The 27,500-nt window shown below is 46.7% G+C and overlaps 2 protein-coding genes across 4 annotated transcripts in view; both read left to right on the top strand.

The window, feature by feature from the left end:
* fhod1 (formin homology 2 domain containing 1) overlaps window positions 1–12,374 on the top strand; it is a 31,978-nt gene extending 19,604 nt beyond the window's left edge. Inside the window, exons 11-28 of one of the 3 annotated variants that reach the window (XM_079339281.1) lie at window positions 1–19; window positions 773–862; window positions 1,253–1,279; window positions 2,068–2,121; window positions 4,143–4,300; window positions 4,423–4,479; window positions 5,172–5,324; window positions 5,485–5,654; window positions 5,768–6,394; window positions 7,226–7,381; window positions 7,461–7,643; window positions 7,735–7,854; window positions 8,921–9,082; window positions 9,171–9,361; window positions 9,860–10,052; window positions 10,144–10,321; window positions 10,400–10,576; window positions 11,571–12,374. The exon at window positions 1–19 is cut by the window's left edge and continues 89 nt beyond it. In XM_079339281.1, coding sequence (XP_079195407.1) covers window positions 1–19; window positions 773–862; window positions 1,253–1,279; window positions 2,068–2,121; window positions 4,143–4,300; window positions 4,423–4,479; window positions 5,172–5,324; window positions 5,485–5,654; window positions 5,768–6,394; window positions 7,226–7,381; window positions 7,461–7,643; window positions 7,735–7,854; window positions 8,921–9,082; window positions 9,171–9,361; window positions 9,860–10,052; window positions 10,144–10,321; window positions 10,400–10,576; window positions 11,571–11,653 — 2,798 coding nt within the window. In that variant the 3' untranslated portion in view covers window positions 11,654–12,374. The remainder of the gene's footprint in view (window positions 20–772; window positions 863–1,252; window positions 1,280–2,067; window positions 2,122–4,142; window positions 4,301–4,422; window positions 4,480–5,171; window positions 5,325–5,484; window positions 5,655–5,767; window positions 6,395–7,225; window positions 7,382–7,460; window positions 7,644–7,734; window positions 7,855–8,920; window positions 9,083–9,170; window positions 9,362–9,859; window positions 10,053–10,143; window positions 10,322–10,399; window positions 10,577–11,570) is intronic. The other 2 variants (XM_079339283.1, XM_079339282.1) reach the window with 2 other exon arrangements.
* A 1,527-nt stretch (window positions 12,375–13,901) lies between these two features.
* slc9a5 (solute carrier family 9 member A5) overlaps window positions 13,902–27,500 on the top strand; it is a 17,647-nt gene continuing 4,048 nt past the window's right edge. Inside the window, exons 1-9 of the mRNA XM_079339286.1 lie at window positions 13,902–14,518; window positions 18,819–19,121; window positions 20,188–20,351; window positions 23,205–23,283; window positions 23,373–23,550; window positions 24,017–24,237; window positions 24,558–24,760; window positions 26,554–26,643; window positions 27,148–27,218. Of these exons, the coding sequence (XP_079195412.1) occupies window positions 14,149–14,518; window positions 18,819–19,121; window positions 20,188–20,351; window positions 23,205–23,283; window positions 23,373–23,550; window positions 24,017–24,237; window positions 24,558–24,760; window positions 26,554–26,643; window positions 27,148–27,218 (1,679 nt within the window). The 5' untranslated portion in view covers window positions 13,902–14,148. The remainder of the gene's footprint in view (window positions 14,519–18,818; window positions 19,122–20,187; window positions 20,352–23,204; window positions 23,284–23,372; window positions 23,551–24,016; window positions 24,238–24,557; window positions 24,761–26,553; window positions 26,644–27,147; window positions 27,219–27,500) is intronic.

The following is a 27,500-nucleotide window of genomic DNA, read 5'->3' as shown; positions in this document are numbered from 1 at the left end:
AGCCGTCCGGCGCCTGCAGGTCTGTAACACCCGGACGGACCTGAGACGTCGCTTCAACCCTGTCGCTGTCAGACGCCTCAAAAAAACAACTTCATTTAGAAGATTATGGAGTGCATGTGCAAAATTGGACTTCCCTTCACACGTCCTTCTTAAAAACTGAACTTGAACCAAGCAGGAACTTCTAGCGCCAAAAACTGCAGTACCTTGAGTGTCCACTAGAGGCTGTGTAGAGACGGCAAGGAATCCCCGCTGAAATTAAAACGTTTATGACCTCGTTAAAAAAACGTTTTTGAGCCCGGTTTTAAACTCCTCCGTTTGATGGGATTAATAATCGGAGGCGGGGCTTATTTGACTGACAGGTGAGGTTTAAGACCCGCCCTAATGTCTGAAAGTGTTTGAAAAAAAAAGAAGGGAAAAATGAGCAGAATCAGCTTCTTCTGAGAGAGAAACTTCAGAATGATCGAAAATATGAAAATGATTTAGAATTAAAAATAATCTCTGTGGCTGGTCAGGCAGCAGCCAGACTGTCTTCTTTACAACACACACACACACACACACACACACACACACACACACACACACACACACACACACACACACACACACACACACAGCATTGGAATGAACTGGCACAAAGAAGTGTTTTGAAATGGTTTCAGTCTTTACTCTCTAAATTCTTGGCAGTTCATTCATTTCTTGTGTTTCGTGTCCGTGTTTGTTTTATGTGTGTGTGTGTGTTTGTTTTATGTGTGTGTGTGTGTGTGTGTCGCAGCTCGTCTCCCTCAGACCTCTCCCTCCAGGAGAAGCCGTCCCAGTTGAACCCGGAGCAGCCCGTCAAGACGGAGACTAAAACCAGTTTAAAGTAAGTGAAGTGGAGCGGGAGATGATTTATTTATTTATTTTGTGGTTGCCACGGCGACATAGGCACAGTACGGTGTACCGGGATGCTTCACATCGATGACAGCTCTTTTGCTCGTAGATGTTTAGTTTTGTCTCGGAGGACGTCTCCGGGGATCGAAGCGTTCCTGCAGCTCAGACGGGATCGATGTGTGGATCCTTTATCGTCTCCTAATCCTAATCCTAATCTGAGAACCGTTTTTAAATATTGTTTGGGATGTTTTGTCTTCGTTTTATCGTTCTAGTGTTTTTTAGTTTGACGCTCTAACCTTCTTTATTCTCTCTCTCTCTCCCTCCCTATTTTCTTCATGCCTTCGTCTTTTCCTCTTCCTCTCCTCCCTCGATCCTCCCCCAGCTCAGGGGAGGACGACCTCTTCCTCTGGTAAGTACTCCTCTCCTCCTCCTCCTCCTCCTCCTCCTCCTGCTCCTCCTCCTCCTCCTCCTGTGTGGTTAAATTCAGACTCTTCTTTTACATCGATCAGAGAAGCCTAAACAGAAATAACTGTCGGTCCCTTCATCGCTGCTGCTCGACGGCTTCGTGGTTTCCTCAGGTGACGGGTGGCGGTTTATGTCCGAGACGTTCAGCAGCAGCAAACCGACCTGGAAGGAATACAGAGTGAAGAGAGAGAGAGAGAGAGAGAGAGAGAGAGAGTCTGAAAGAGCTCGGGAAACACGGGTTCAAACTCCTTATTTGGAAACTGACGAGAGACAGGAAGTGTTGGAGAGCAGGGGAGGGTCGAAGTGGGAGTCGAACCCACGACCACCGCGACAGGGCTTCTCGCCTCCGTTTAAAGGATGCACGATGTTACTGCAAAAGCATTGTGCCTTTATTTGATATGAGAGAGAGAGAGAGAGAGAGAGAGCAACCAAAGCCTTCGTATGTGGTGCACAAACTAACCGCTAGGCCATCTGTACACCTTCTGGAGATGTTGTGTGTGTGTGTGTGTAGTTTGGTGTCGGTTTGGTGTGTTTTAGTGAGTGTGTGTTCACCTGAGTTCCTTAAAGGTGTGTGTGTAGAAGGTCACTCATCTGTGAACCAATCAGGACCTGAGAGGTGCTTCTGGTTCGGTCCTTTGTTTTCTCTGTGTGTGTGTGTGTGTGTGTGTGTGTGTGTGTGTGTGTGTGTGTGTGTGTGTGTTCCCCGCTCAGCTCTGTGTTGTGTCTCTGCAGCTCTAATGACGACTCTAATGTCAACACGAACAAGCCGGTTCTGAGGAAGTTTGAGTAAGTACTGCTGCAGCCCCGCTGCATGCTGGGGGATGGAGTCCGGGCTCTGTGTGTGTGTCTGCTGTAGGTGAGGGGAGCTTTAAAGACATGCTGGTGATGCTGCAGGAGGACTTCCTGAAAAGTCTTTTTTTTTATGATGCAGATGGATCTGGGTGATGTTTTAATTGGTTAAAAAAAAAAATCACTTCCTTCTTCTGTTGACGTCTCACAAATCAAACTTAAGATCCTGATCCGCCTCTTTTTCTTTATTTTCTTTTCTTTTTATTTTTTTAATATTTTTTTTTTGTAGATTTTCTGTGACTGTCAGTTTTATTTTTTATTTTATTTTTTTTATTTTTTTTTCCCAGCACAGGAATCCTTCTCCGTCCTCTTGTTTTCTCTCTCTCTCTCTCTCTCTCTCTCTTTCCGTCTCCTGGACCTGGTCCTGGTCCTGGTCCTGGTTCTATACTGGGTCTATTGTTGTCCTTCAGTTCAGAACAATAGAAACTCATAAAGTTGGGCAGACCGTTCACTGTGTGATTGTTCTGCTGCAGCCACTAAACACACACGTCAGTTTTGGGACGGCTGATTACAGGACCTGGACCAGGCCCGCCTCCAAAACTACCACTCTGAACTGGTCTAAACTGGACTGGTCTAAACTGGGCTGGTCTAAACTGGGCTGGTCTAAACTGGGCTGTGGAATGACAAAGAACATCTTTACTAAACAACACTGAGATTAGATAATCGTTTATTGATCCTCAGAGGGGAAGTGTTGCAGCAGTAATAAAAAAAGATAGATAGATAGATAGATAGATACTTTATTGATCCCGAGGGAAATTCAGGGACGATCAGATGAGTGCAAAACAAATCAGAAATGATAACTTATGAAATTAAATATTAAATATAAACTTTACAGCTGTTAATTAAACAAACAGTTAAAATGTGGAAGCTGAAGTCAAAGTGGACGTTTGAGGAGGATGCATAAAAGGAGACATGAGCTCCCTGCGTCATCTCCTCCGTCCGTGTATGTTCACACATACTCCCTGAATTTCAAAATAAAAGACAATATACAGGCGAAAATGAACGAAACAACAAGCCATTGTGTCTGCACGTTTTTTCCTCTTTGTTCCCACGTGAACATCTTCATGAGTCCTTCAGTTGGTTCTGGAGCAGAACCGCTCACACGAGAACCAAACACAGACCTGAAGGAGACCCTGATATTAGACTGATCCGGATCCCCTCCCGAGGATCTGCTGCTCACAGGAACAGGAAGTGTTTTGAACACTTCTTCATGTTAAAGTGGTGCTTCACGGCTGGTTGGTGTTGGGATGTTTCAGTGTCCAAGCTTTAAGATGTGTGGGTTTGTTTTTTTGGGTGCGGTCTAATCGCTGGTGTTCAATCTGCCTGCAGCTGGTTTGGTTTCAGGTTTGCAGTGAAGAAGAAATTCAATCGATCTATTTCTCGACTTTGTGCTGCTGATTGACGTGATTTTAAAGTTTGTGTTTTCAGCTTTCACATGCTGGTGACGACATTCAGGTCCTTTCTTTATATTCACATATTTATATATATATATATATATATAATAACACATCAGGCTCCTCTCTGTCTGTTTCTTATTCAGTTCATTCACAGCTCTTTTTATTCTACAAAACAAAAAGACGGAGCACTGAGGGGATGCTACTTTAAAAGTTACCAACCCCCCCTTTAAACATGAACAGATGGATTTTCAAAATAAAGTGCGATCTCATTTTGTTTCTCTTTTGTCATCCAACGGTGAATCCTTCACCTCACCTTTAACTCCCCTCAATCTAGTAACCTGTCTCTCATTACGTAGGGAGGAAAATGAACACAGATAGTTTTTTTCACTTCACTACAAGACGAGCTCGTTCTGTTCATCATAATAAAGTAAAAACTGAAGCAGTCATTAATTGTCTCGCTGACGTCAGCAGCGTGTGAAAGTGAAGCCTGGTTTTGTTTCCCGCTTCACGCCAGCCGTGCACGCTCAGTCTCACGGTTCTCGTTGCTCCGCCTCTCTGCAGAGACACCTTCCTGCGCAGCCTGGCGGCCACACAGTGGGAGAAGAAGAGGAGGAGTAAACACCTGAGCCAATCCAGGCAGTCCACGTCTGATGATGTCATAACCCCGGGCACGCAGCCTGCGGAGGGCCTGCGCGGAGGGGAGGAGTCGTCACGCCAGGGTAACATTTTTTATTTATTTTTTTCTCCTCTGTGTTTAGAAAAATAGAAGAAGAAATGTCTGCAGAGTCAGAACATCTTCGTTAATCTCTCTCCCTGTCTCGTGTTTGTTTTCCCCCCTCAGAGCCGACATCCGGCGGCTTCGACACAAACAGACACTCAGACTCCCAGAATGACCCAGGTGAAACAGTTACCCACAATCCTCTGCTCCTCATCGGTGCCACCCTCGGTGCAGTGCAGCCCTGTTAGCCTCCAATCATAGGAGAATGTATAAAAGCGATAAATTACATTAAATACAAAGGCAGTAACTAATTATCAGATAATTCACAATAGAAACCAAATGCAGATTGTCTCCACATCTCTCCTCCAACATTTGTGGGTACGGCACTTTCTTATCTCCTTTCCTAAAGGAAGGTCCAGTGTTTCCTAAAGGAGGTTATAAAGGAAGCACTGACCCACCTTTCCTTAACTCTTAGAGAAGTCGAACCGCCCTCATCGAGGCCGCCACTCAAACACTTCTCAAAGGAGAACGCACCCTTGGCCTCTAGCTGTTTGTTCACTAAATCATTCACATGAGGAGTGAGTGCACCACCTGGTGGAGGTCAGGTGTTACTACCGTCTATTTATTTCCCTTGTGAACTGTTTTTGCACCGTGACGGATGTGTTGAACGTGTAAAAAACAGATTCTGATTTTGATGACAAGAAGAGAAAAGCTGCATCCACCTTTCTTTTCACTGAGAGGAGGAATGGATGGACGAGTGGGAAGGTTGATAAATATTTTATCAGCGGGTGAATGGACGCTTGAGTGAATATTTGATGAATTAATGGATAAGTGGATTCATGCATGTAGAGATGACTCTGCCTGTTTTGCAGCCTCGTCCATGCAGCGGCAGTGCAGCACTCTCTCCGACGACAAGAAGTTTCTGCTGGACATGCTGTACTCCAAAACGCCTTCCTCCGCGCCCATGAGCCCGACTGCTGCTGCAGCTCCCGACACCAACGAAGAAGAAGGCAGCTTTCTGTCCGGTGAGAGCCGAGCGCAGCAGAGGAGATTCTGAAAATGCACAAAATCATAAACACTTCAAACAGTTTAATAAAGACGCCACGTTTTAGATGTTTGTTTCGTTTCTGGACGTTGAGGCAGAGTGAGACCTCTCTATTTTTTTTGTTTTTTTCGTCCTTTCAGGCGGAGACGTGGGCGCTCGTGGTCGTGTGTTAGAGCGCCTCTCCAGCCTGAATGCACGCTCAGTGGAGCCCTCAGCTCCCAGTGAGAGCAGCGCCTCCCGCAGGGCGGAGCTGGAAGGGCTGGAAGGTTCTGCACAGGCGGCGCTGGCCCGACTGGCTGAGGAACGACAGGTGTGAACAACACAACCCGTCCTGCTGTCAGGTCGGAGGGCGGGGGAACCTTTTGTACGTGAAGGTCACCTCTGTGTTTCTCTTTTCTCCTTCACTTGAACTCGCTCCATCAGACCAGAAACTTCCGGCAGCAGAGCAGCATCGACGTGGAGGGCCACGCCCGCCGCCTGGACGCCACTCAGATGAACGCGCTGGGTCCCGGAGGTCCTCCTGACGCCTGGGAGCAGCTGCAGCCGAGCGCCGCCGCCCTGCGCATCAAAGACCTGGACTTCTCCGACCTGCTGGACGAGGAGGACATCGACGTGCTGGACATGGATTCGTTTGACTCCGCCCCCTCCCCTTGTTATTCGGGCCTCCCTCCTCCTGCGCCTCCTCCTCCTCCTCCTCCGGGCATGTCTGGAGTTTCACCCCCCCCTCCTCCTCCCCTTCCCCCAGGCCTCGGTGGAACTCCCGCTCCTCCTCCTCCTCCCCCTCCTCTTCCAGGAGGTGCGGCCCCTCCTCCACCTCCTCCTCCCCCTCCACCTGGAGCTCCGCCTCCTCCTCCCTTCTCCCTGGCGGCGACCTCTCAGAAGAAGAAGACGGTGAAGTTGTTCTGGAAGGAGCTGAAGCAGGCGGACGGGCCTCAGAAGTGTCGCTTCGGACGGGGGACGGTGTGGGCGTCTCTGGACAAGGTGGCGGTGGACACCTCCCGACTGGAGCACCTGTTTGAATCTAAAGCCAAGGAGCTGTCTGTTGCCAAGGTAACGAGGGGGCGGGGGGGGACACAAACAGATGCATTGTGGGAAGTGATAAGTAACAGGTTGCCATGATTGACTTTTATTTAGCCCGATCTTCATCTGATTTTTATCCATTCATTTTATTTCCTTTTTTTTTTGTCTTAAAATATTTATTTATATTTTGTCATTTCCAAAAAAAAAACCCACAAAGAAGAAAACAAATCAACGACAGATGTTTACAAAAAAAAACAAAAATCAAAACAAAATAATCCTGAAAAATCAAACCTCTGCACCAATTTAAAGATGATCTACATTACACGTGAAAAACTAAAATCATATATTTATATAAATATACAAACCATCAGATAAAACATATCCTGAGTCTGGGTTCACATATTTACAAAGAAGAATTTATCTCAAATCACCTTTGAATTTGATCAGTGAAGATGCAGAATCGCTTCAACAAGAACCTTCTTCTTCCTCCTCTTCCTTTTCTTCTCCTTATCCCCTCCTCCTCTTCTTCCTCTTCTTCTCCTTATCCTCCTCTTCTTCTTCCTCCTCCTCCTCCTTCTCTTCTTCCTCCTTCTCTTCCTCTTCCTCCTCCCCCTCTTCCCCCTCCTCCTCTTCTTCCTCCTCTTCCTCTTCTTCTCCTTCTCCTCCCCCTCCTCCTCTACTTCTTCCTCTTCCTCCTCCTTCTGTTCCTCCTCTTCTTCCTCAGCCGTTTACTCTGAGAGTCTGTGAGCTGATTGGCTGGTTTTACACTGAAGTGCTTTGTTGTTGTAATACTCACGTTGACCACTAGAGGCTGCTGCTTCAGATCACGTCATCGTGTTGGTTTACGTGAAATCTGTGCAGAAAGGACCCGAGACAAAGAAGACCACCATTCAGGTTCTGGATCCAAAGAGGAGCAACGCCATCAACATCGGGATGACCGTCCTGCCCGCCGTGCACGTCATCAAGACCGCCATCCTCAACTTCGACGAGTTCGCCATCAGCAAGGAGGGCATCGAGGTAAAGAGCGAGTGCCGGTCTTTACTAAAGATGTACCCAGACCAGGTCTGTGAAGTCTGAACCCTTCTGTCCTGAGCAGAAGATCCTGACCATGACCCCCACGGAGGAGGAGAAGCAGAAGATCCAGGAGGCTCAGATGGCCAATCCCGACGTTCCTCTGGGCACGGCGGAGCAGTTCCTGTTCAGCCTGGCCTCCATCAGCGCCCTGACCCCCCGCCTGCAGCTCTGGGCCTTCAAGCTCAACTATGAGGTTCTGGAGAAGGTAACGTGGACCCTGAGGTGGACTAGGGTTTTTGTTTGTCATGAGTCAGCTGATCCCTGAGAGTCTGGTCCCCCCCCCCCCCCCCCCGCAGGAGATCGCAGAGCCGCTGTTTGACCTCAAGTTGGGCATGGAGCAGCTGGCGTCCAATCAGACCTTCAGGAGAATCCTCGCCACGCTGCTCGCCATCGGGAACTTCCTCAACAGCTCCAATGTGAGATTTTTTCTCCCTACCTCTGAACTGTTCTCCTCCTCCTCCTCCTCCTCCTCCTTCTTCTTCTTCCTCCTCCTCCTCCTCTTCCTCTTCTTCTTCTTCTTCCTCCTCCTCTTCTTACTCCTCCTCTTCTTACTCCTCCTTCTCTTCTTCTTCTTCCTCCTCCTTCTTCTTCTTCCTCCTTCTCTTCCTCTTCCTCCTCCTCCTCCTCTTCCTCCTCCTCCTTCTCTTCTTTCTCTTCTCTTCCTCCTCCTTCTTCTTCCTCCTTCTCTTCCTCTTCCTCCTCTTCTTACTCCTCCTTCTCTTCTTCTTCTTCCTCCTCCTCCTTCTCTTCCTCCTCCTCCTTCTCTTCTTTCTCTTCTCTTCCTCCTCCTTCTTCTTCTTCCTCCTTCTCTTCCTCTTCTTCCTCCTCCTTCTTCTTCCTCCTTCTCTTCCTCTTCCTCCTCCTCCTCTTCCTCCTCCTCCTTCTCTTCTTTCTCTTCTCTTCCTCCTCCTCCTCCTTCTCTTCCTCCTCCTCCTTCTCTTCTTTCTCTTCTCTTCCTCCTCCTTCTTCTTCTTCCTCCTTCTCTTCCTCTTCCTCCTCCTCCTCTTCTTACTCCTCCTTCTCTTCTTCTTCTTCCTCCTCCTCCTCCTTCTCTTCTTTCTCTTCTCTTCCTCCTCCTTCTTCTTCTTCCTCCTCCTCCTCTTCTTACTCCTCCTTCTCTTTTTCTTCTTCCTCCTCCTTCTTCTTCCTCCTTCTCTTCCTCTTCCTCCTCCGCCTCTTCTTACTCCTCTTTCTCCTCCTCCTCCTTCTCTTCTTCCTCCTCCTCCTCCTCCTCCTCCTCCTCTTCCTCCTCCTGTGTTGATGTCCTGACTCTTTTCAGATAGTTTTGTTGTTTCTTTAAACAAAACTGAACTTCTGATCTGTTTCCACACTGCAGCTTTAATCTGATACTGTGTGTGTGTGTGTGTGTGTGTGTGTGTGTGTGTGTGTGTGTGTGTGTGTGTGTGTGTGTGTGTGTGTGTGTGTGTGTGTGTGTGTGTGTGTGTGTGTGTGTGTGTGTGTGTGTGTGTGTGTGTGTCTCAGGCTAAAGGCTTCGAGCTGGGTTACCTGGAGAAGGTGGTGGAGGTGAAGGACACGGTGCACCGTCAGACTCTGCTGCATCACACCTGCAGCCAGGTGGTGGAAAACTTCAGCGAATCATCGGACGTCTACTCGGAGATCCCCGCCATCACGCGCTCGGCCAAAGTAAACAAAACACACTCTGATGTCATCCGCTCCACGTTCACGTTCACGTTCACGTGGTGACCAGCTGAGACTGTCCTTCGTCCTGCAGGTGGACTTTGAGCTGCTGTCGGAGAACCTGGTCCAGCTGGAGCGACGCTGCAAAGCATCATGGGACAACCTGAAGGTGGTGGCGAAGCATGAAACCAAAGCCATGCTGAAGAACAAGATGACGGAGTTCCTGAAGGACTGCACGCAGAGGATCATGATCCTCAAGGTGGTCCACAGGAGGGTCATCAACAGGTGCTCGTCCTCCCCGGGTCCATCTGCCCCCGCTCTTCCTCTTCGTCTTCCTCTCCTCTTCCCCCGCCTCCTCATCCTTTTTCTCTTCCTCCTCTCCTCCTTCAGTCCTTTTCTCTCCTCTCTCCTCTTTTCTCTTCTTCTCACCCTTTTGAATGTTTCCCACTTTTTTTGCTCCTCCTCCTTCTCGTCTTCATCTTCCTCCATATCCTTCTACTCCTCCTCCTCTTCCTCCTGCTTCTTCTTCTTCTTCTTCTTCTTCTTCTTCATCCCCTCTCCCTCCTTTTCCACCGAAGCAAACTTCTTCTTCTTCTACCCATCTTCTTTCTTTCTCAGCCTCTCCTCTCTTCTCCTTTACTCCCTTGTTCCTTATGTCCTTCCTCCTTCATGTCCTCCCTTCTTTCCCTCCTTCCTCTCCTCGCTCCCTACACCTTCACGCCGTTTTTCTCCTCCTCTCCCTTCTTCTTACCCAACCCTTGTCCTCCCTGTCCTCGTCTTCAGGTTCCACTCCTTCCTGCTCTTCCTGGGTCAGCCGTCCTCCTCGGTCCGAGACATCAAAGTCACCAGTTTCTGTCGCATCATCAGCGAGTTCTCTCTGGAGTATCGAACCACCCGAGAGCGGGTCCTCACGCTGAAACGGAAACGAGCCACTCACAGAGAGCGAACGAAGACCCGAGGGAAGATGATCACCGAGGTAGGGCGGCTCCTCCGCAGGGGTCAAAGGTCAACATTTAAGACCATCTCCTTGTTTATGTCTCTCTCTCTTTTTCTTTCACTCCATCCAGACTGAGAAGTTCTCAGCGGCGGTTTCTCAGGACGACGACCCCGCCCCCGTCTCCGTGGCAGCAGACGCCACGCAAGATCAGGAGGAGGAGCACGAGAACATGAAGAACCTTCTGATCAGCTCCAGCAACAGCCTGAGCGCCGAGCAGGGAGGACTGAGACGCTCCCGAGGAGGCCGCAGTATGTGACCTTTAAAGCGCTGCGACCTTGAACCCTGCGCGCTGCTTACATCCTGATGATCCTTGTTCTGGTCCTCAGGTCTCGGCAGGGTGAGTCCGTCTCAGATATCTGCAGCCAGAGACGACGGCGGCAACTCGCCGGACGACGCCACGGACGAGATCATGGACCGCCTCGTCAAGTCTGTTACCCAGAATCCCTCAGACAGACCGTCCAGTCCCAAGACCCGGAAACGCTCTCGAGTGAACAGGAAGTCATGTGAGTACCGGGGGGGGGGTCTGAAATGTTGCGCTGCTCCTTTAAGAGCGCCGGAGGTTTGTGGGTCTCTGCAGGTTCAGACACAACAGCAGCTGTGTGTCCACAACACGCTCATATCAGTGTTTTCACTTCCTGCATAAATCCTCAGTAATCAGATAACCAGCACGCCGTCTGTGCTGATAACCTTCAGAGGACGCAGAGGTCAAACTGCGAGGACGCCGTGATCCCTGGAGTCAACGCAAAGTCAGACTGACTCGTGTGGAGGAAGTTTACACACGTTATTCATTTAAGAATGATTACAACAGACACACACACACACACACACACACACACACACACACACACACACACACTTAAATAAAAATAAAAACAGTGCAGTATGTATTTTTTTTCAGCTCTCTGGCACTTCTTTACTCCCTCATGTAAATACTCTGCACTCGGCCTTGTTGTTGTTGTTGTTTTTGTTGATGACTGTGTGTGTGCACGTCAAAGGTGAAGCTTTACTGTAAATTCGTTTTTAAACACGTTTTTTTTTTTCCTTTTGAAGAAATTAAAATCAGAAACATTTACAGGACTGTCAGTTCACCGTGTTTCTTCAGAACGAGGAGTTTCCTGCGAGTGAATAAGAAACGAGTGTTCACGTCGTGTTTGGAGCCGGATCATTGCCGCTGATTGATTATTGTTGGAGACTGATGTTCACATGATTGATCAGATCGTATCAGCAGGCGACGCGATGAGAACAAATTCATTTGTTTTATTTGTCAGGAAGAGTCAAAGTCGAGCCCTCCTGTGATGAGACACCTTATGTGCAGCTGCTGACACAAACAAACAGATGACTAAATAGTGTGTGTGTGTGTGTGTGTGTGTGTGTGTGTGTGTGTGTGTGTGTGTGTGTGTGTGTGTGTGTGTGTGTGTGTGTGTGTGTGTGTGTGTGTGTGTGTGTGTGTGTGTGTGTGTGTGTGTGTGTGTGTGTGTGTGTGTGTGTGTGTTTCAGTGAGGAGGACTCTGAAGAGCGGCCTCAGTCTCGACGTGGTTCAGGCTCTCGGACTCAACAACAAGACAGCCGACAAGGTCTGAACGCCGGGTCGTTGAACTTTATTGACAAACAGAGACTGAACACGGAGCCGCAGAGTGAGAGCGCCGAACGCCACGAGGACACAGACCGTCTTCCTGACTCCGTTTCCTGCAGGCGGGGAGAAGCTCTGCTGTGCTGGTGTGGCTCGTTAAAACATGAATGTTTATGAATGTGACGCCAAAGAGATGACGGATTCAGCGTCCCCCACGTCGGGACCTTTTTAAGAGGAAAGAAGCTTTTTTGCAAAATATCCGGATTGATCAGATGAAGACGTTTAAATTTTTACAGAGAAATATTTAAATATCCACTTAAAAAAAAAAAAAAAATGAAGCGCCCTTAACGAGTGCAAAGTCCGAATAAGAGCACTAAAAATGAAATCTGGAAAAATCACTGAGGTGGTACCAAACTGTCCAACTCTTCACCTGCCACTGCTTGAATGTGTGTGTGTGTGTGTGTGTGTGTGTGTGTGTTATTTTATTAAATGTAACTAGGATGTACAGTCGTTGGATGTGAGCACATTTCGTCTGTACAGTCGTTGTTGGGTTTTTTTTGCACTTTAATTCAGTTTGTTTTTTTGTGACTTGTAGTTCAAATTCTTCTTCACTTGTTTTCAGACACAAAAGTTGCGTGACGGACAAAAACTGTTTTAACATCCAGGTGAACATATATAACGTAAAGATCGGATGTGTTTCCTTATCATTAATAAAGGTTTTTAATAAAGAAGGACGTGTGTGTTCATTAACAGCGTCTCAACCTTTAGCGAGACACAGCAGTATAATCAATAATACATTATGATGTATTATTCTAATATAGACACTGTGAGCTGTAGGGCATGTCTACTGATAGAAGGGTTGTTCTTTAGCTTCACTTGTCTCCACATTTCAAAATAAGAGTCGATATTAAAACAGTAGAAATCAAACATTTCCTTTCTGTCCACCCCTCTGGACACATCTGAAAGACATGTGATATATATATATATATATATATATATATATATATAATTTAGTAACTCGAGCTGAATGGATTCTGACTTGAACAAAAATGGTACCTGGGGGTCTTGTGGTGGTTTTATGCCGTCGTACTGAATGTCTTTCATAGTGAGACGCTTCATACGCAGAGATGCGAACAGTTTGTTTTATTTAAAGAATATTTTTAGGTCGTCTTCTTCTGTTGCTGGAACAAAAAAAAAAGTAGCGGTTGCTCTATTTCAAACTGTTTTTCATGTATCCTAATCAATAACGATGTAATAAAATGCTACACTTGAAAAGGGTCAAAAATGAACACGGCGATGCAGCAACCTCACGCTTCATTTTTCAATTTTGCAGGAAAATCTTTGAAAGTGTTCAAACCCTCGGTTTGAGTTCAACAGAATATTTAAAGGTCACATCTCCTCTTCTTCAGGTGAAATCAGTGTCCTCGCTCCTCTTCATCATGTGTGTGAAGTGTGTTGTTGTAAATCCACTCTGATCCTGTATTTGATCATGTCTATAAACCCCTCTATTTCAGCCCTGCTCAGAACAGGCTGTTTCTGTGTCTGTAGCTTTAAATATGTAAATGAGCTGTGTCTGACCACGCCCCCTCTCTGGAAGGGCTCGGTGCTTTTTCGCTCCAATTCATTTAGTTTTTGTCCAACATGGCTAAACATCAGGGTGTCAAGTGTAAACTAACAACTTGAAGTCTAATTGGACAAAGTGCTGACAGGAAATACAAAGAGGTCATATAAATGTGTCATCATAAACAATAACATTAGCCTACGGCTGCAGGTGTAGCTGAAGGTCAACTCTAAAAACAGTTCACATAACTCATAAAGCAATTCATCAAAAGCTCCAAGTATTTCACAAGAGACATAAAATATCTTAAAACGCAGAAATATTTAATCAAACTCAAAATGTTGTGGTAAGTATTGTTACAAGGTTTCGTGTCTCGTGGATTTATTTTGTGTTGCGTGAAATGCTTTTTGTGTTTCATGTTTTATCAATTATTACAAGTTTTGTGAAATTATTTTTTTTATTTTCATATATATATATATATTTTCATATTTATTTATTATTATTATTTTTTTCATTTTCATTATTTTATTTTATTTATTTTTTTCATATTTTTATTTTATTTTCATATTTCAGTGTTTGGTGAAGTTGTTTTCAGTTCACCTTGAGGGCCACAGTGGAGGCTGTACAGAAGTATAACTTGATAAACATGAAGACAGCAGGGGGTCTATTGTCCCTTTAAAGAGAAGAACTGTGGACTGACTGAGTCCACCTGCTGTGTCTCCGTCTCTTTAAAGCTCGTGGTACCGGGTCACATGTCCAGCTCCGGTGTCCCCTCCTCCTCTGGTTACCGGAGTCTGCGTGTGTGTGTTTCTGGATGTGTGTGTGTGCGTGTTGTCATAGTAAACCGGCTGCCGGCCCTCCTCCGCGGCTCCGTGTCCTCTCTGTGTCTCGGTATAAAAGGACCAGGTAGGGGGGGGATGTCAGCCCGCTGACCACCGGGGGGGAAGATGCTGCCGCTCCGTGTGATGCTGCTGCTGACGGCCGCTGCCGCCGCCGACCTGACCGGGACCGGGACCGGGACTCCACCGCTCCTGGAGCCGGGGCTCGGCTTCTCTTCACCGGTCCCCTCCTCTCCCTCCGCCCCGCCGCTGCTCCTCCTCCTCCCGAGACCCCAAGCGGAACACGGGGCGCCCGGTGTCGCCTTGGCCCGGTCTGCAGCGGAGGAGCCGCCCGGCCCCGGAGAGGACGTAGAGGAAGGGGAACATCATCATCATCATCACGGCGGCGGGTACAAGATCGTCCAGTGGGAATGGAGCTACGTCCAGACTCCGTACATCATCGCCATCTGGCTCCTGCTGGCCAGCGTGGCCAAGATCTGTAAGTCCTGGATCTTTACTGGTCTCTACTGGGACTGGTCTCTTTGATTACCCAGTAAAATGTTTCAAACTCACATCAAGCTGGGTGTACTGGTTTTATGATGAAGTCTACTTTTCATCTCTGAATATTTATCATGTTGTCAGTCAAACAGGGTCCTGTATATATATAATGTTTTAATATAACACCTAGAGTCAAACCCAGCACTGGTTGGGTGCTGACCCGTATCACCATCAGGCTCTTAAATGGATGTTATGGCTGATTTAATAAACTCCATGACATCGAGGAGGATCAATAACTTGAAGTAAAACATGTGGAATGGGAATAATCACATTGATTTTACACACAGCTGGAGCTCTGACTTCCAGCAGAGTCTGGATCAGAAGTTGATTAGTGTCGCCGGGGGAGTTTTTTTCTTCCCTAACGCAGACGGTAATATTGATCAGAATATCTATAAGGAGGAACCTGACATGAGCATTTAGTGTGGCGGAGAGGTCAAGTGTTAGGTCACGCGTCCTCCTCTCTCCACGTCAACATCACTACAATGAATAAAGAAGACGAGTCAGCCAGCCAACACACACACACACACACACACACACACACACAGTGTCCTCGATCTTTTTACAACACACACACACTGTCTGGCGGTTTGATTGTGTTTGTTCACGCTGGTAAATATTGTCCTTGCAGAAAGCGCAGAAGAAGCTTCAGTCTGCCGTCCGACAACAATCATGTGTCAAAAACACAGAACGTAGATGTAGAATATGAAAAGGTAGAAGCTGCTGTCGGGGGATTTAAAAAAGAAGAAGATAAGACCCTCGCATTTATCACTTCCAGACTGGACTCCTGCAAAGAGTCTAGGAGCACTCAGCAGGGGCGTCCTGTGAGATGGGGGTCCCTCAGGGAGGTTTCCGACTGTCATTGCAAAAATGGTCACATTTTCAGCCTCTGACTACAATGCTGCTCGTCCTCTCTCACACTCCTGCACCCTCGACCACATCGACCTTCATAACCTCCACCGCCCCCCCCCCCCCCCCCCCATCAAACTCTTTATTATCACATACTGTATGAAGCCCTCCTTAACCTAGCTCCGCCCCCTTAAAGAGTCTTCCTCCTTTCTGACTCTGGATCACAGTGCTTATAGGCGAGCAGGACTCAGAGTCTCCTCCTCTGTCACTCAGCCTCCGTCTGTCTCCTGTTTAAACATTTTATACCACCGTCATCACACACACACACACACACACACACACACACACACACACACACACACACACGCAGACTGTCAAGTTTCCTAGGCAGCTGGTGACTCACTGTGCTGCAGAACAATAACACACTATACATGCTGCTGATTAAGGTGGTCATGTTACACCAGACACACACACACACACACACACACACACACACACACACAGACGCTCTGTCCATTCATGAGTCCAGTCTTCTCTCATCACGTTGCTCATCAAACCAGATGCTACTAAAGTGTGACTCAATAATCAAACTTTTATTTGTTTGAGACGTATCAGGATAAAAAATGTCACCACTCAGATCCGAACTGGACTACTGAGATGTTTTTTTTTGTTTTTACACAGGCCTCATTACATGGTGCTGCTTGTCAGGCAGCTGCTTGGGGCCCCAGGCCAGCAGGGGGCCCCTCAACGGCTGACAAACTTTAAACCAAAGCATTTCCTCAATATGTGCAAATTTTGCAACGACAGGAAACCTCCCTAATGGGGCCCCATCTGACAGCTCTCACTGTCAATGCCCTGATACGTGTCGCACGCATTATGGCTGTGAAAATAATAATGGACGCTGGTTGGAGGGGCCCCCAATTAATATTTGCCCATAGGGCCCGAACACACCGTAGAAGCGATGTTGCTCTTACGAACCAATCAGAAGAGGACAGGAAGTGATAATGTTTGGCCTCAGGATGTTTCATCTGTTCCCGAAGGTCAGAACTGAACTGAACTTCTCTAACCGCCATACATCATCACGTGGTCGTCTCAACCCGAGCAGTATCGCCCCCTTCAGCAGGACCCAGGATCTGTACACACCACACTGACTCCAACGGTCCCCGCAACCGCAATGCGACTATTCCTGGTTATGTGGCGGTCGCACTGCATCGTCATTCTGCACGCCATTATCGTTAGAAGAGATCGAAGACTTCCCGCTGAAAGCCAAATGAAAACAGAAAATGTTCGAGCTTCATGCTGAGCAGCTGAATGTTCTCACTGTTCCTCTTCTTTCGCCCGTCTGGTGTGTGGGAGGTTCAGCTGTGGGTGGGTGTGTGTGTGTTTATATTTACTCCAACATGTGTGTGTGTGTGTGTGTGTGTGTGTTCAATGTTGGTTTTACAGAAAGTTCCTTTGAGAAACTTCTCTGGCAGACTCGTTTCCTTTTCTCAATCAAATGTTGTCTCGTCTAAATAATTTACACCCAGCCTTCCTTTCTTGTCCCTGTTCCTCGTCCTCGTCCTCGTCCTTGTCCTCGTCCTCGCCCTCGCCAGTCGGCCGGAGGAGAGGTGTGCATGCGGGACGTAATCTGTCGATCAGATATGAGTTTTCATGCTGTTTTTCAAGTCCGAGTCGGTAGTCGGGAATTTGAAGCTTGTCGGGTGAAACGGAGAAAGTGGAGCGTTCAGCTGCAGGATGGTTCAGAGCAGCGGAGGAGATATTACCTCCGATGCTACACTCAGAGGTTTTTTAAAAGACGGGGGCGATAGCCAGTTTGATAGAGGGGGATACCTGGTGCACGAAGTCAAGAACCATGTTGAGGATGTTGAGGAAGACTTTGTTAAGGGACGAGAGCATGTTGCAAAGGAAACGAGGATGTAGTGAAGAAGGACTGAAGCAGCTTCTGAAAGATGTGAAAGAAGTTCAGTTCAGTTCTGACGGTTAGAAAACATCCTGAGTCCAAACATTGTCACTTCCTGTCCTCTTCTGATTGGTTCGTAAGAGCAGCGGCGCTTCTAGGCGTCTGTTAGGGCCCTACAAGAGGTGTTGGTGAGGATGTAAGGAGGTCACGCATCGATGGAAAGGATGATGGAGACTGAAAGGAAGCAATCAGAGAAAGAGACCAACACGAGGGGAAAACAGGCTAAATCCTGATTTGTTTACTGGGATGTATGGAATGATTTTGAAGAGGAATCAAGCCCCAAATCTCACATGAATCAAAATGGTTCCTCCATGACAGTAAGAATCTGTCCACACAGCTGATGGAGACGAAGTTAACGTCATGTAAAAACAAACAGATCATCGGTTAGATGCAGAGAACAGACACAGAGCTGTGTGACGTTCATGCTTTGATGTGTTTGAGTCCTCCTGGTGATTTATGAGGCCTGTCACTCAAGTCTGTCCTTGTGTGTGTGTGCATGTGTGTGTGCGTTCGTGTGTGTGTGTGTGTGTGTGTGTGTGTGTGTGTGTGTGTGTGTGTGTGTGTGTGTGTGTTGCCTTGACTCCCAGCTGACCTTACATAATGGATGTCTAACTACCTGTCCGAGGCCACGTCCTGCATCATGTTGGCTAAAAGAGACAAATGTTCCTGACCAATCAGAGAGGGGATGTTATGACTCATCGGCACTTTACACACACACACACACACACACACACACACACACACACACACACGCTCTGAAATTCAGGTATTTCAGGAGTAGAATAAGTCATGACTCAGCAGCAGCAGCAGCTCTCTACCTCTCCTCATCACATTTCTGCAGAGTTTAAGAGACGTCATAAAAAATGATAGCAGCTTTATTGAGAGAGCTCATTTGGCTCTGCGATAAGAGTCCCCAACTCTTCATTTATAATTCAGTCATTGTAGGCTGGTGTGTGAATGGTAACTGGACTGGACTGTACTTAGAGGAGGCGTCACATTGGATTAGATCTAACCCTGTGAAGAGCTTGAGACCACGTTAGATTTCACCCATGCAAAAAAACAGGCCATGCAACATTCAAGTGACTAGATATGATTATACTTAACCTTTCCCGAGTACCAGACATATATATATATATATATATATATATATATATATATATATATATATATATATATATATATATATATATATTTATATATAATTATTTACACTGATTTACCAATGTGCTCTAAAACAGAACATTTCTGAGAAGTGAGCCGACAGATTTAGCTTATTTTTCTGGAGAATCTGTAAAATAAAAATAACCGTTTTCAAACCCGACTCTACTTTAGATAGATGATAGATAGATAGATACTTTATTGATCCCGAGGGAAAAAAAACATCCTGTAAAACATCCTGTTAAATGTGTGTCGGCTGTCTCTCGTCCTGCAGTGTTCCACTTCTCCCAGCGCTTCACCACCGTGGTCCCTGAGAGCTGCATGCTGATCCTGCTGGGTCTGGTCCTGGGTGGTGTTGTCCTCATAGCCAATAAGAAGCAGCTCTACCAGCTAGAGCCCGCCCTCTTCTTCCTCTTCCTGCTGCCGACCATCGTAGGGGACGCTGGTTACTTCATGCCGGCCCGTCTCTTCTTTGACAACCTGGGAGCCATCCTGACGTACGCCGTGGTGGGAACGCTGTGGAACGCCTTCTGCACCGGATTCTGTCTGTACGCCGCCAAACTGCTGGGCGTCATCGGTGAGTCTGAGCTCTCACGGAGAACACAATACTGCCAAGCATGCAGAGGCAACTACATGGGGCCCCGGACCAGTAGGGGGCCCCTGATGGGCTGACAAACTTTAAACCCAAGCAGGGGCCAAAAATGTGCAAATCTTGCAACGACAGTAGGAATCCTCCCTAAGAGGGCCCCATCTGATGTTGCCCTGCTACGTGTTGCATGAATTATTCCTGTGAAATCAACGTTTGTCAAGGAAATCCGATAAAGAAAAAAGAATAAAAATGATCCATCTACGGGAGGGAAAAAACAAACAGGAAGTGGACGAAGCATCATTCTTGCCTCGGGACCCTCCAGTGCATGCGTGCATCTCTTTCCCCAGAGTATCCCGTGTTGTCATCATTAGTCATGTATGTAACATACTCACCACTGCACATGATGCTTCCATATGCTGGTACTTATTACAGGTACAAAAGAGACCTTAAAGATGCACCGTGGAGTTTTAGTAAAAAAAAAAAAAAAAAGAGATGATTTGGTTTATGTTCATAACGTTATACACAAACTGTCCTCAGAGGAACGTCTGCTCGCTGTGACCTTGTTTGAAGATAAACTGCTACATGAGGAGTTTTTGGTGGGGGGGTCCAGAACTCTCCAGTGTACAGGGATCGATCTTTTCCTTTGAATAAAGTTTGTGTTTAGTTCAGAAAATATAGAATAGAATTATTTCACTTTTGAATTTCACTACTAAATCTACATGAAGCAGCTTTAATCCAGGGAGTGTTTTCATTTGTAAACGGAAGTTTAACCTCAGCCACCTCTAAAAAAACCTGCTGATGTGGTTCATCACGGCGGCTCAGACCGGAGAAACGTCACCGACCCCTCCCACTCACCCACGGGGAAATCTCCTGATAATATCCCGCTATCTTCTCACATCAGCTCACTCGGACTTTCTGCAGAGAAAATCCTGTCAGAGAAAAAAGTGTCTCGTCTTCTGATTACTCAAAGTGCTTTTACACCGCAGGTCACACCTACGCATTCACACACTGATGGTACGTTTTAAACTCAACGTGTAAATCTGTGTGTTTGCAGACGAGCGAGTGGAGGCGGGACTCTTGGAGTTCTTGTTGTTCGGAGCGTTGATCTCCGCCGTCGACCCGGTGGCGGTGCTGGCCGTGTTCGAAGAGGTGCACGTCAACGACACGCTCTTTATAATCGTGTTCGGAGAGTCGCTGGTGAACGATGCCGTCACTGTGGTGAGACACACACACACACACACATTTATTTGCAAACACCTTGTCATGTGACGTGAGTTCATAAGTTACCATAGCAACAGAGAGGCTTACATGTTGGAAAATGAAACGGTGAGACTGTGTTTACTGAGTTTCCCCTCAGTGCTCCTCACTGGTATTTACTCCACTGTGCCATGTGCACCGTGGGTATTTGTAGTAAAACGTCACAGTTGGACCCGCTGGAACAGGAATCAGAATCAGAATTAGGTTGAATGCCAAGTAGGTTTTCAAATACCACGAATCTGCCTATTTTGGGGTATAACAATAAAAAAAAACACATGCAGCAAAAAAAAAATACCAAAAGAGAAAAACAGTGATGCAGATTTTTCTTAATTTACATAAAGTACAAAATCAGCATTTTTATTTGCAATTTAATATTTCCATTACTGCTCAGCATCTTTGCCTCCGGTTTGGTTTTAATGAAAAGTCAGCACACTAAGTGTTCTTCAAAGAAATGCTTCAGTTGTAGATCTGCACGCTGCTGCTGCTGCACCCAGATAAAACAGACTTTGAGGGACTTTTCTGGCTCTTTTTGCGGCCGTGCACTTAAATCTCGCTCGCTGCGTTTGTACAACACAGAGGGCCATGTGCCGTATTTTGTGTCTGTAGCTTTAAATATGTAAATGAGCTGTGTCTGACCACGCCCCCTCTCTGGAAGGGCTCGGGTGTACTCGCTGCTTTCTGGCTCCATGTCCTATTGTTTACGGTGAGAAGGCAGACTCAGAGGGCAGAACAAACACCTAGCTGTGGGAGTGTCACCCACCTGGGGGAGGGGCTACTGCCCTTTGTGATGTCATGAAGGGAAAATCTCCAAGTGGATTTTGCTGAATATGGGAACTTTAAAATCAAAAACATACATTCTTACATATAAAGTAAACATGGCAAACCACCATTTATTTGGTGAGTGTCGACATGTACATATTAGGAAAGATATTATCTAAATGTAAATATTTATTTTACAGAATTTAAAGCTTTTTAAAAAAACGTCCAGTTCCTGAAGTTGTTGCTTCATCCCGACATATCTCCGTCTGCTCCTCTGCTGCTCTCTATCCATAAAACATCCACAAAGGACACTTTCTACTCTCTGTTTGGTCTATTTTTTCACAACTTAAATCAGCTCTTTCCCAACATTTCAGTGACCTGTTCCCTCAAACATGCTTATCAGCTGCTTCAATAAAGCTCTTGAGCTGCTGCTGCTGCAGAAGTAGAGGCTTTATACTATATTTAGGGTTTTAAACATGAGGTTTTTCATTTGGGCATTTAGTGCAAGCATGTGTGAATAAGACAAGAAAGAGTGAAGAGGGACGTTTCATACGACGTGTTTGGAAACAGGTTAATGGACTCCACCGCTTTGTTGTCTGAGTTTTGAAATGTGACTTCATATTGGATTGAGGATGTTTAGAAACATGATTTACTGATTTAGCCCTGAAGTGAACAACTCATCCGGCCTGTAAATACTTTGCAGGAACTTCATACCATCTATAAAACGCAGCTGTGATTTGTCCCCAGTAAACCAGAAATGTTTGATGAAAACACAAAACAGCGGCGAGAAGAGCGGAGAAACTTCACATTTACTCAGTAGCAGTTTGAGAAAGCAGAGATTAAACAGTTGAGAGCAGATTAACTCTGCACTGTTCTAATCCCCAGCAGCACTCAGAATAATCCCACCAACAAATGGAAAATCCAAAGTGTGGGAAAACGGCAGCGCTGACCTGCAATCCCTGAAAGACTGAAAGAAGAACAGAGACGCAGGGCAGACTTATGTTACTTCATCCTCAGTCTTTTACAGTTAATGACGTCACAGTAGCTCAGTGATATTTCCCCAAATCCACCTTTACTGTGTGAGTGCTGACACACAGATCCTCCAACCGAAGGTAGATGTGAAACTACAGGTCACTAAATGTCGCTCAATGAAGCACAGCACACAATATGCAGAAGTACGTTCTGCTTCACAGCACATTATTAGTGTGCATAATTAAGTATTGGAACCAGTTTTCTCAGGCTTCACACGTCCTATTTATAGAAACATCATGGAGGCCAAGAAGTACGGCCCGACTGGTTTGAGGTTCTCCGGGCCGAAACCAAGATGGACATTTGAGAGAGAAAAAATAACAATCGTCTGATATCTTTCTCCGACACATGAAATCTGTAGAGAGAGATGAATAAACATTTACACACGTGTGAAATATGTCTTTTAACCTCACTCTACATTTGCTCTTCTAAAGAAGCTAAATGTTTACCTTTCCCTGTCAGCGTTAACTCCAGGTCCTGATTAAGTGTTTTATTGCAGTGATTCAGTGTTGTGTCGCCCTGCAGTCACTCTGATGTGCAGTAGATTAAACAGTCTTTAATGTGACTTTTCTCCTGCTGTGTGGAGACGTGATGTCAGCCGCAGACTCTCCTGACTCTTTCCGTGTTAAAGAGGGATTATTTATCTGCATTTAACACATCGTCTTACCGAGGTAAGAAAGCTTTCAGATGTCCCAGACTCACCTGCACAAGGTCCAAACATCTGTGATGAAAAAGAAGCTCTGAGGCCTTCGTTCAAGTGTTTCCATGACTCCATTCATGTTGATGTTCTCCTCATGGTGTCAAAGTTGAATCAAGTGCCGAGTTAAGAAGTTCAAACCTTTGTTTGAAAACGTAGAAGCCTGTGGAGTTTTCTGTCTTTTAGCCTAAAATACAGGAGACAAGTGTCCTTCACAGTGTTTGATGAAGGTTCAGAACATTTGATGCACTTCAAATTTTAGATAACCTGAAGTGCTCCGACTTTGATTTCACACTGAGCTTTGTGACGTCATCGTCCCTGTTCTTCAGGTTCTTTACAAAGTCTACATCTCCTTCGTGGAAGTGGGAGCGGAGAACGTGCAGACGGTGGATTACTTCAAAGGAGTCGGTGAGTAGAGGAAAAACAGAATCTAAACCTGCGTCACACTCTTCTGTAAGCCTTCCCCGTCCTCCCCCCCCCCCCCTCGTTCTCCGCAGCCTCCTTCCTCATCGTCAGCATCGGGGGCACCATGGTGGGTCTGGTGTTCGCCGTCATCCTCGGCTTCATCACCCGCTTCACCAAGAAGGTTCGGATCATCGAGCCTCTCTTCGTCTTCCTGCTCGTTTACCTGGCCTACCTGACCGCCGAGCTCTTCTCCCTGTCGGCCATTCTGTCGTGAGTACCAACGTGACATGGACTTAAATAAACAACCGCACAGAAAGGTCGTATGGAGATGTGCTGTGAGGCTGCATGCTAACACGTCCGTCAACTTTTGCAGTTACCGTTTAGTTTCCATCCACCGAAGTTTTACAACAGATTGCTAAAAAGCAGAATTATTCTGAGCTTGGTAGAGCGTTTGGTTTTTGTTGGGTCCAGTAGGTCTTCCAATCTTAGAGCCTGTCAGCTGGCGTCTGACAAAATATTCCTCGGGGAACGATGGCCAACTTTTCTTTGATTCCTGTTTCCTTAAGTTGTTAAGTTGTGTTTCCTTTAAGGCCGGTCGTTGGAGATGATGACTCAGCATTTGTTTCGGGCGGGTTGCTATGTTGTCATTCTTCCCAAATGGCGAGCAAATCTGTCGTGAAATTGCATTAAATAGTTCATTATATCTGCCTCTCTCTCTCTCTCTCTCTCTCTGCAGGATGACCTTCTGTGGCATCGGTGCCAATAAATACGTGGAGGCCAACATTTCCCAGAAGTCTCGCACCACTGTGAAGTACACCATGAAGACTCTGGCCAGCATTGCAGAGACCATCATCTTCATCTTTCTGGGGATCTCGGCGGTAGACAAGAGCAAGTGGGCGTGGGACACGGGCCTGGTGTCCTGTACGCTCATCTTCATCTTCATCTTCAGGGCTATGGGTCAGTCTAACATCCAATTAGAAATCAGAGAAAAAAACCTAAATCCTCACCGAAGCAATTTTTTTGGCCGGAGCTGATTTGTCACGCCGCGTCGACCTTTTCAGTTTCATCCTCACGATGTGACATTTTAGTTTCACAGCTGAAAACTGCCTCATGATGCTGATCGCTGCTCTCCACGTCCTCGTCAAAATATCACAATGATCTCAGACTCTCTTTTAACCTTTAATCGTGTCCTTTACCTCCAGCTCTCCCTGCTGACAGAGCTGAGCTTACATCGCATGTCTTTCTGTTCCTGACCTTCAGTGACCTCTGTGTTCCAGGTGTGATCGGTCAAACCTGGGTCCTGAACCGCTTCCGCCTGGTTCCGTTGGACAAGCTGGACCAGGTGGTGATGTCGTACGGTGGCCTGCGAGGGGCGGTGGCCTTCGCTCTGGTGGTGCTGCTCGACAGCAATCAGGTTAAAGCCAAGGATTATTTTGTCGCCACGACGATTGTGGTCGTCTTCTTCACCGTCATGTTCCAGGTAGGGAAAAAAAAAAAAGTTACCGTGCAGAAACAAAAATCCAGATATCTGGTCTTTCTTCTTTTTCTGTGTGTTGTTGCACCGATCGGGGGTCAGGAGGGTCACTTTTAGACGCTCATTCACCACGATGTTGTCTCTGTGCTGGATAGAAACTCTCGCTGAGGTTAGATATTTGACCCTTTGTTCTCATAAATTCCACACGTCTGAGAAAAATGAAGACGCTTTGGGACTGGAAGCAAAACAGAATTTAAGACCGGGCAGACGGCTTAGTGGGTCGGTTCCGTCCCGTGAACGGAAGCCGGCGTTCGAATCTTCCCGCATGTCATAACCCAACCACCCTCTCTCCCAAATTCCTGCTTCATCCACAAAAAGCTGTATCTGTTATTATGACTTTTGGTATCCATGAGAGAAATCCTGGTCCTGGTCCTGGTCCCGGTCCCGGTCCCAGTCCTGGTCCTCGTCCTGGTCCCGGTCCCGGTCCCTGTCCTTGCTGACGGGTGGCCACACTGGACTCAGGAGAGTTCATCCAGTTCTCAGTCATGGAGTCAAAGTGTGGGACTCGCAGACGCTCAAAGGTCACTGACAGAGACGCCGAGCTGCCGCAGCTGTGTGAGGGCTCCAAGCTTCACGTTGCCTAGCAACCGGAATAATGTCATGCTCCACATAACCTTTAGCCACCTGCTCGTACAGCGAGCAGTAAAACACTGCTTGACACCACAAACAGCAATCCTGATGATTTATCAGGTCTTGTCAGCGGCAGAGCTTATCGTGAACATTTTGTGGCGCGAGAGGAAATCAAACTTTAACGGTTCATTATCAGGACAGAATGAAATGACGACTTTTAAGAAGTTTTCAGACGTCCATGAGGAGAGATTTAAGGTCCCTGAGGGAGTTACAGGGATCTGAGCGGAGGATGTGGCTGCAGGAGCTGGGGATCGAACATTAAGAGACAATCGACTCTACCGCTAAGCCACAGTCACCCCAAAATACATCTTTAAATAAAGAACAAAAAGAAAGCTGGTTAAATATCAGACTAACACCTTTTTAATTTAGAAATAAACTCACAAACAGAGTCGTGTGGAAAACAGAGTAAATGAGTCAGTGCGTGGCGTTAGCCTGACGAGCTAACCGTCACTTCGAATTAAAGGACCACACACACTCGGCAGTTAAAGTCGGGCTGAGACTTCAGAGATCCAAATCCAGTCATAACCTCCTGACATGTTTACTCAATGCGTGGTTAAATCCCTCATGAGTGAGATTAAGTCAGAGACAGGAACGGCTCCTTGACTTATCGTTCAGTCAGGTCAGAAAGAGGAAAAACACACTCCGGTTTGTACAAACATGTCAGACTCGAGTTTCTCAGCATGACTCTGCGTCAGGGAAGGAAACCGACGGGGCCGATGTCGATCACCTCCTTTCTTTCTTAACGTCATGTCACAGTTCGTCAGCGAACGTAGACGAGGAATTTCTTGCACAAAGTCAGGCTAACGCTGCGTCGATCAAGAAAAGTCCAACTGGGAAAAGCTGAGTGATTCCTGTGTGTAAATTAAAACCCACACTCGGCTGCTCTTCAGAGGAAGAACGTGAGACTTTTTGATCCGGAAGATAAAACACTCCCACAAAGTCGTTTTAGAAAAATGTGATTTTCTTTGTTTCTATTTGTATGTTCCTGATGAATCCTCCATCAGTCAGTGTCTCTCTCTCTCTCTCTCTCTCTCTCTCTCTCTCTCTCTCTCTCTCTCTCTCTCTCTCTCTCTCTGTCTGATCAACCTCTGTGTTGATTTCTGTTTCAGGGTCTGACCATCAAACCGCTCGTCAACTGGCTCAAAGTTCCTCGATCCACCAGCAGGAAGCCGACCATCAACGAGGAGATCCACGAGAGGGTCCGTTCCCTTCTTCTTCTTCTTCTTCTTCTTCTTCTTCTTCTTCTTCTTCTTCTTCTCCTCCTCCTCCTCCTCTTCCTCTTCCTCTTCCTCTTCTTCACCTTATCCTTCTCTTCTTCCTCCTTCTCTTCCTCTTCCTCCTTCTCTTCTTCCTCCTTCTCTTCCTCTTCCTCCTCCTCCTCCTCTTCTTCCTCGTCCTCCTCCTCTTCTTCTCCTTATCCTCCTCTTCTTCTTCCTCCTCCTCCTCCTCTTCTTCTCCTTATCCTCCTCTTCTTCTTCCTCCTCCTCTTCTTCTCCTTATCCTCCTCTTCTTCTTCCTCCTTCTCTTCTTCTCCTTCTCCTCCGCAGCAAGGATTCAAACTAGCAATTTGTTTTTTTCTCACAAAGGGAGGAAGTCTCCAAAATTGAAGACAGGTTTCCAGGTTTCCTCGCCTGTTTTCTACCTCGGACTTTCTCCGGCGTTTTAGAGCCTCACGCTCACGTCTTGTTCTTTGATGTTTACAGGCGTTCGACCACATCCTGACGGCTGTGGAGGACATCGCCGGCCTGCAGGGATATCACCACTGGAGAGACAAGTGAGGCCACTTTACTGACATGAAACAAGTAACACAGAGACAATGGCGGTCTACGTTGTAATAAGTGGTTAAGAACACTAGGGGGAGCCCCATCCCTACAGTATTACAGACACATGACGAGACGCTCTGCTCCTCTGATTAGATTCAAGATTGTCATATGCAGTAACAGTTGTTCAAATGAAGGTTAATTTTAACATTTTAAACATTTTAATGATGAATTTTGGAGAGGTGCCGGTTCACTTCCAGACCACTAAAACTGAACGCCCCCTTCTTCTACTTCAA

This window comes from Symphodus melops (genome assembly GCF_947650265.1).
Source record: "Symphodus melops genome assembly, chromosome: 3".
Taxonomy (NCBI): Eukaryota; Metazoa; Chordata; class Actinopteri; order Labriformes; family Labridae; genus Symphodus; species Symphodus melops.
The sequence above is the reverse complement of the archived record's forward strand: the minus strand, read 5'-3'. Positions and strand labels throughout refer to the sequence as shown.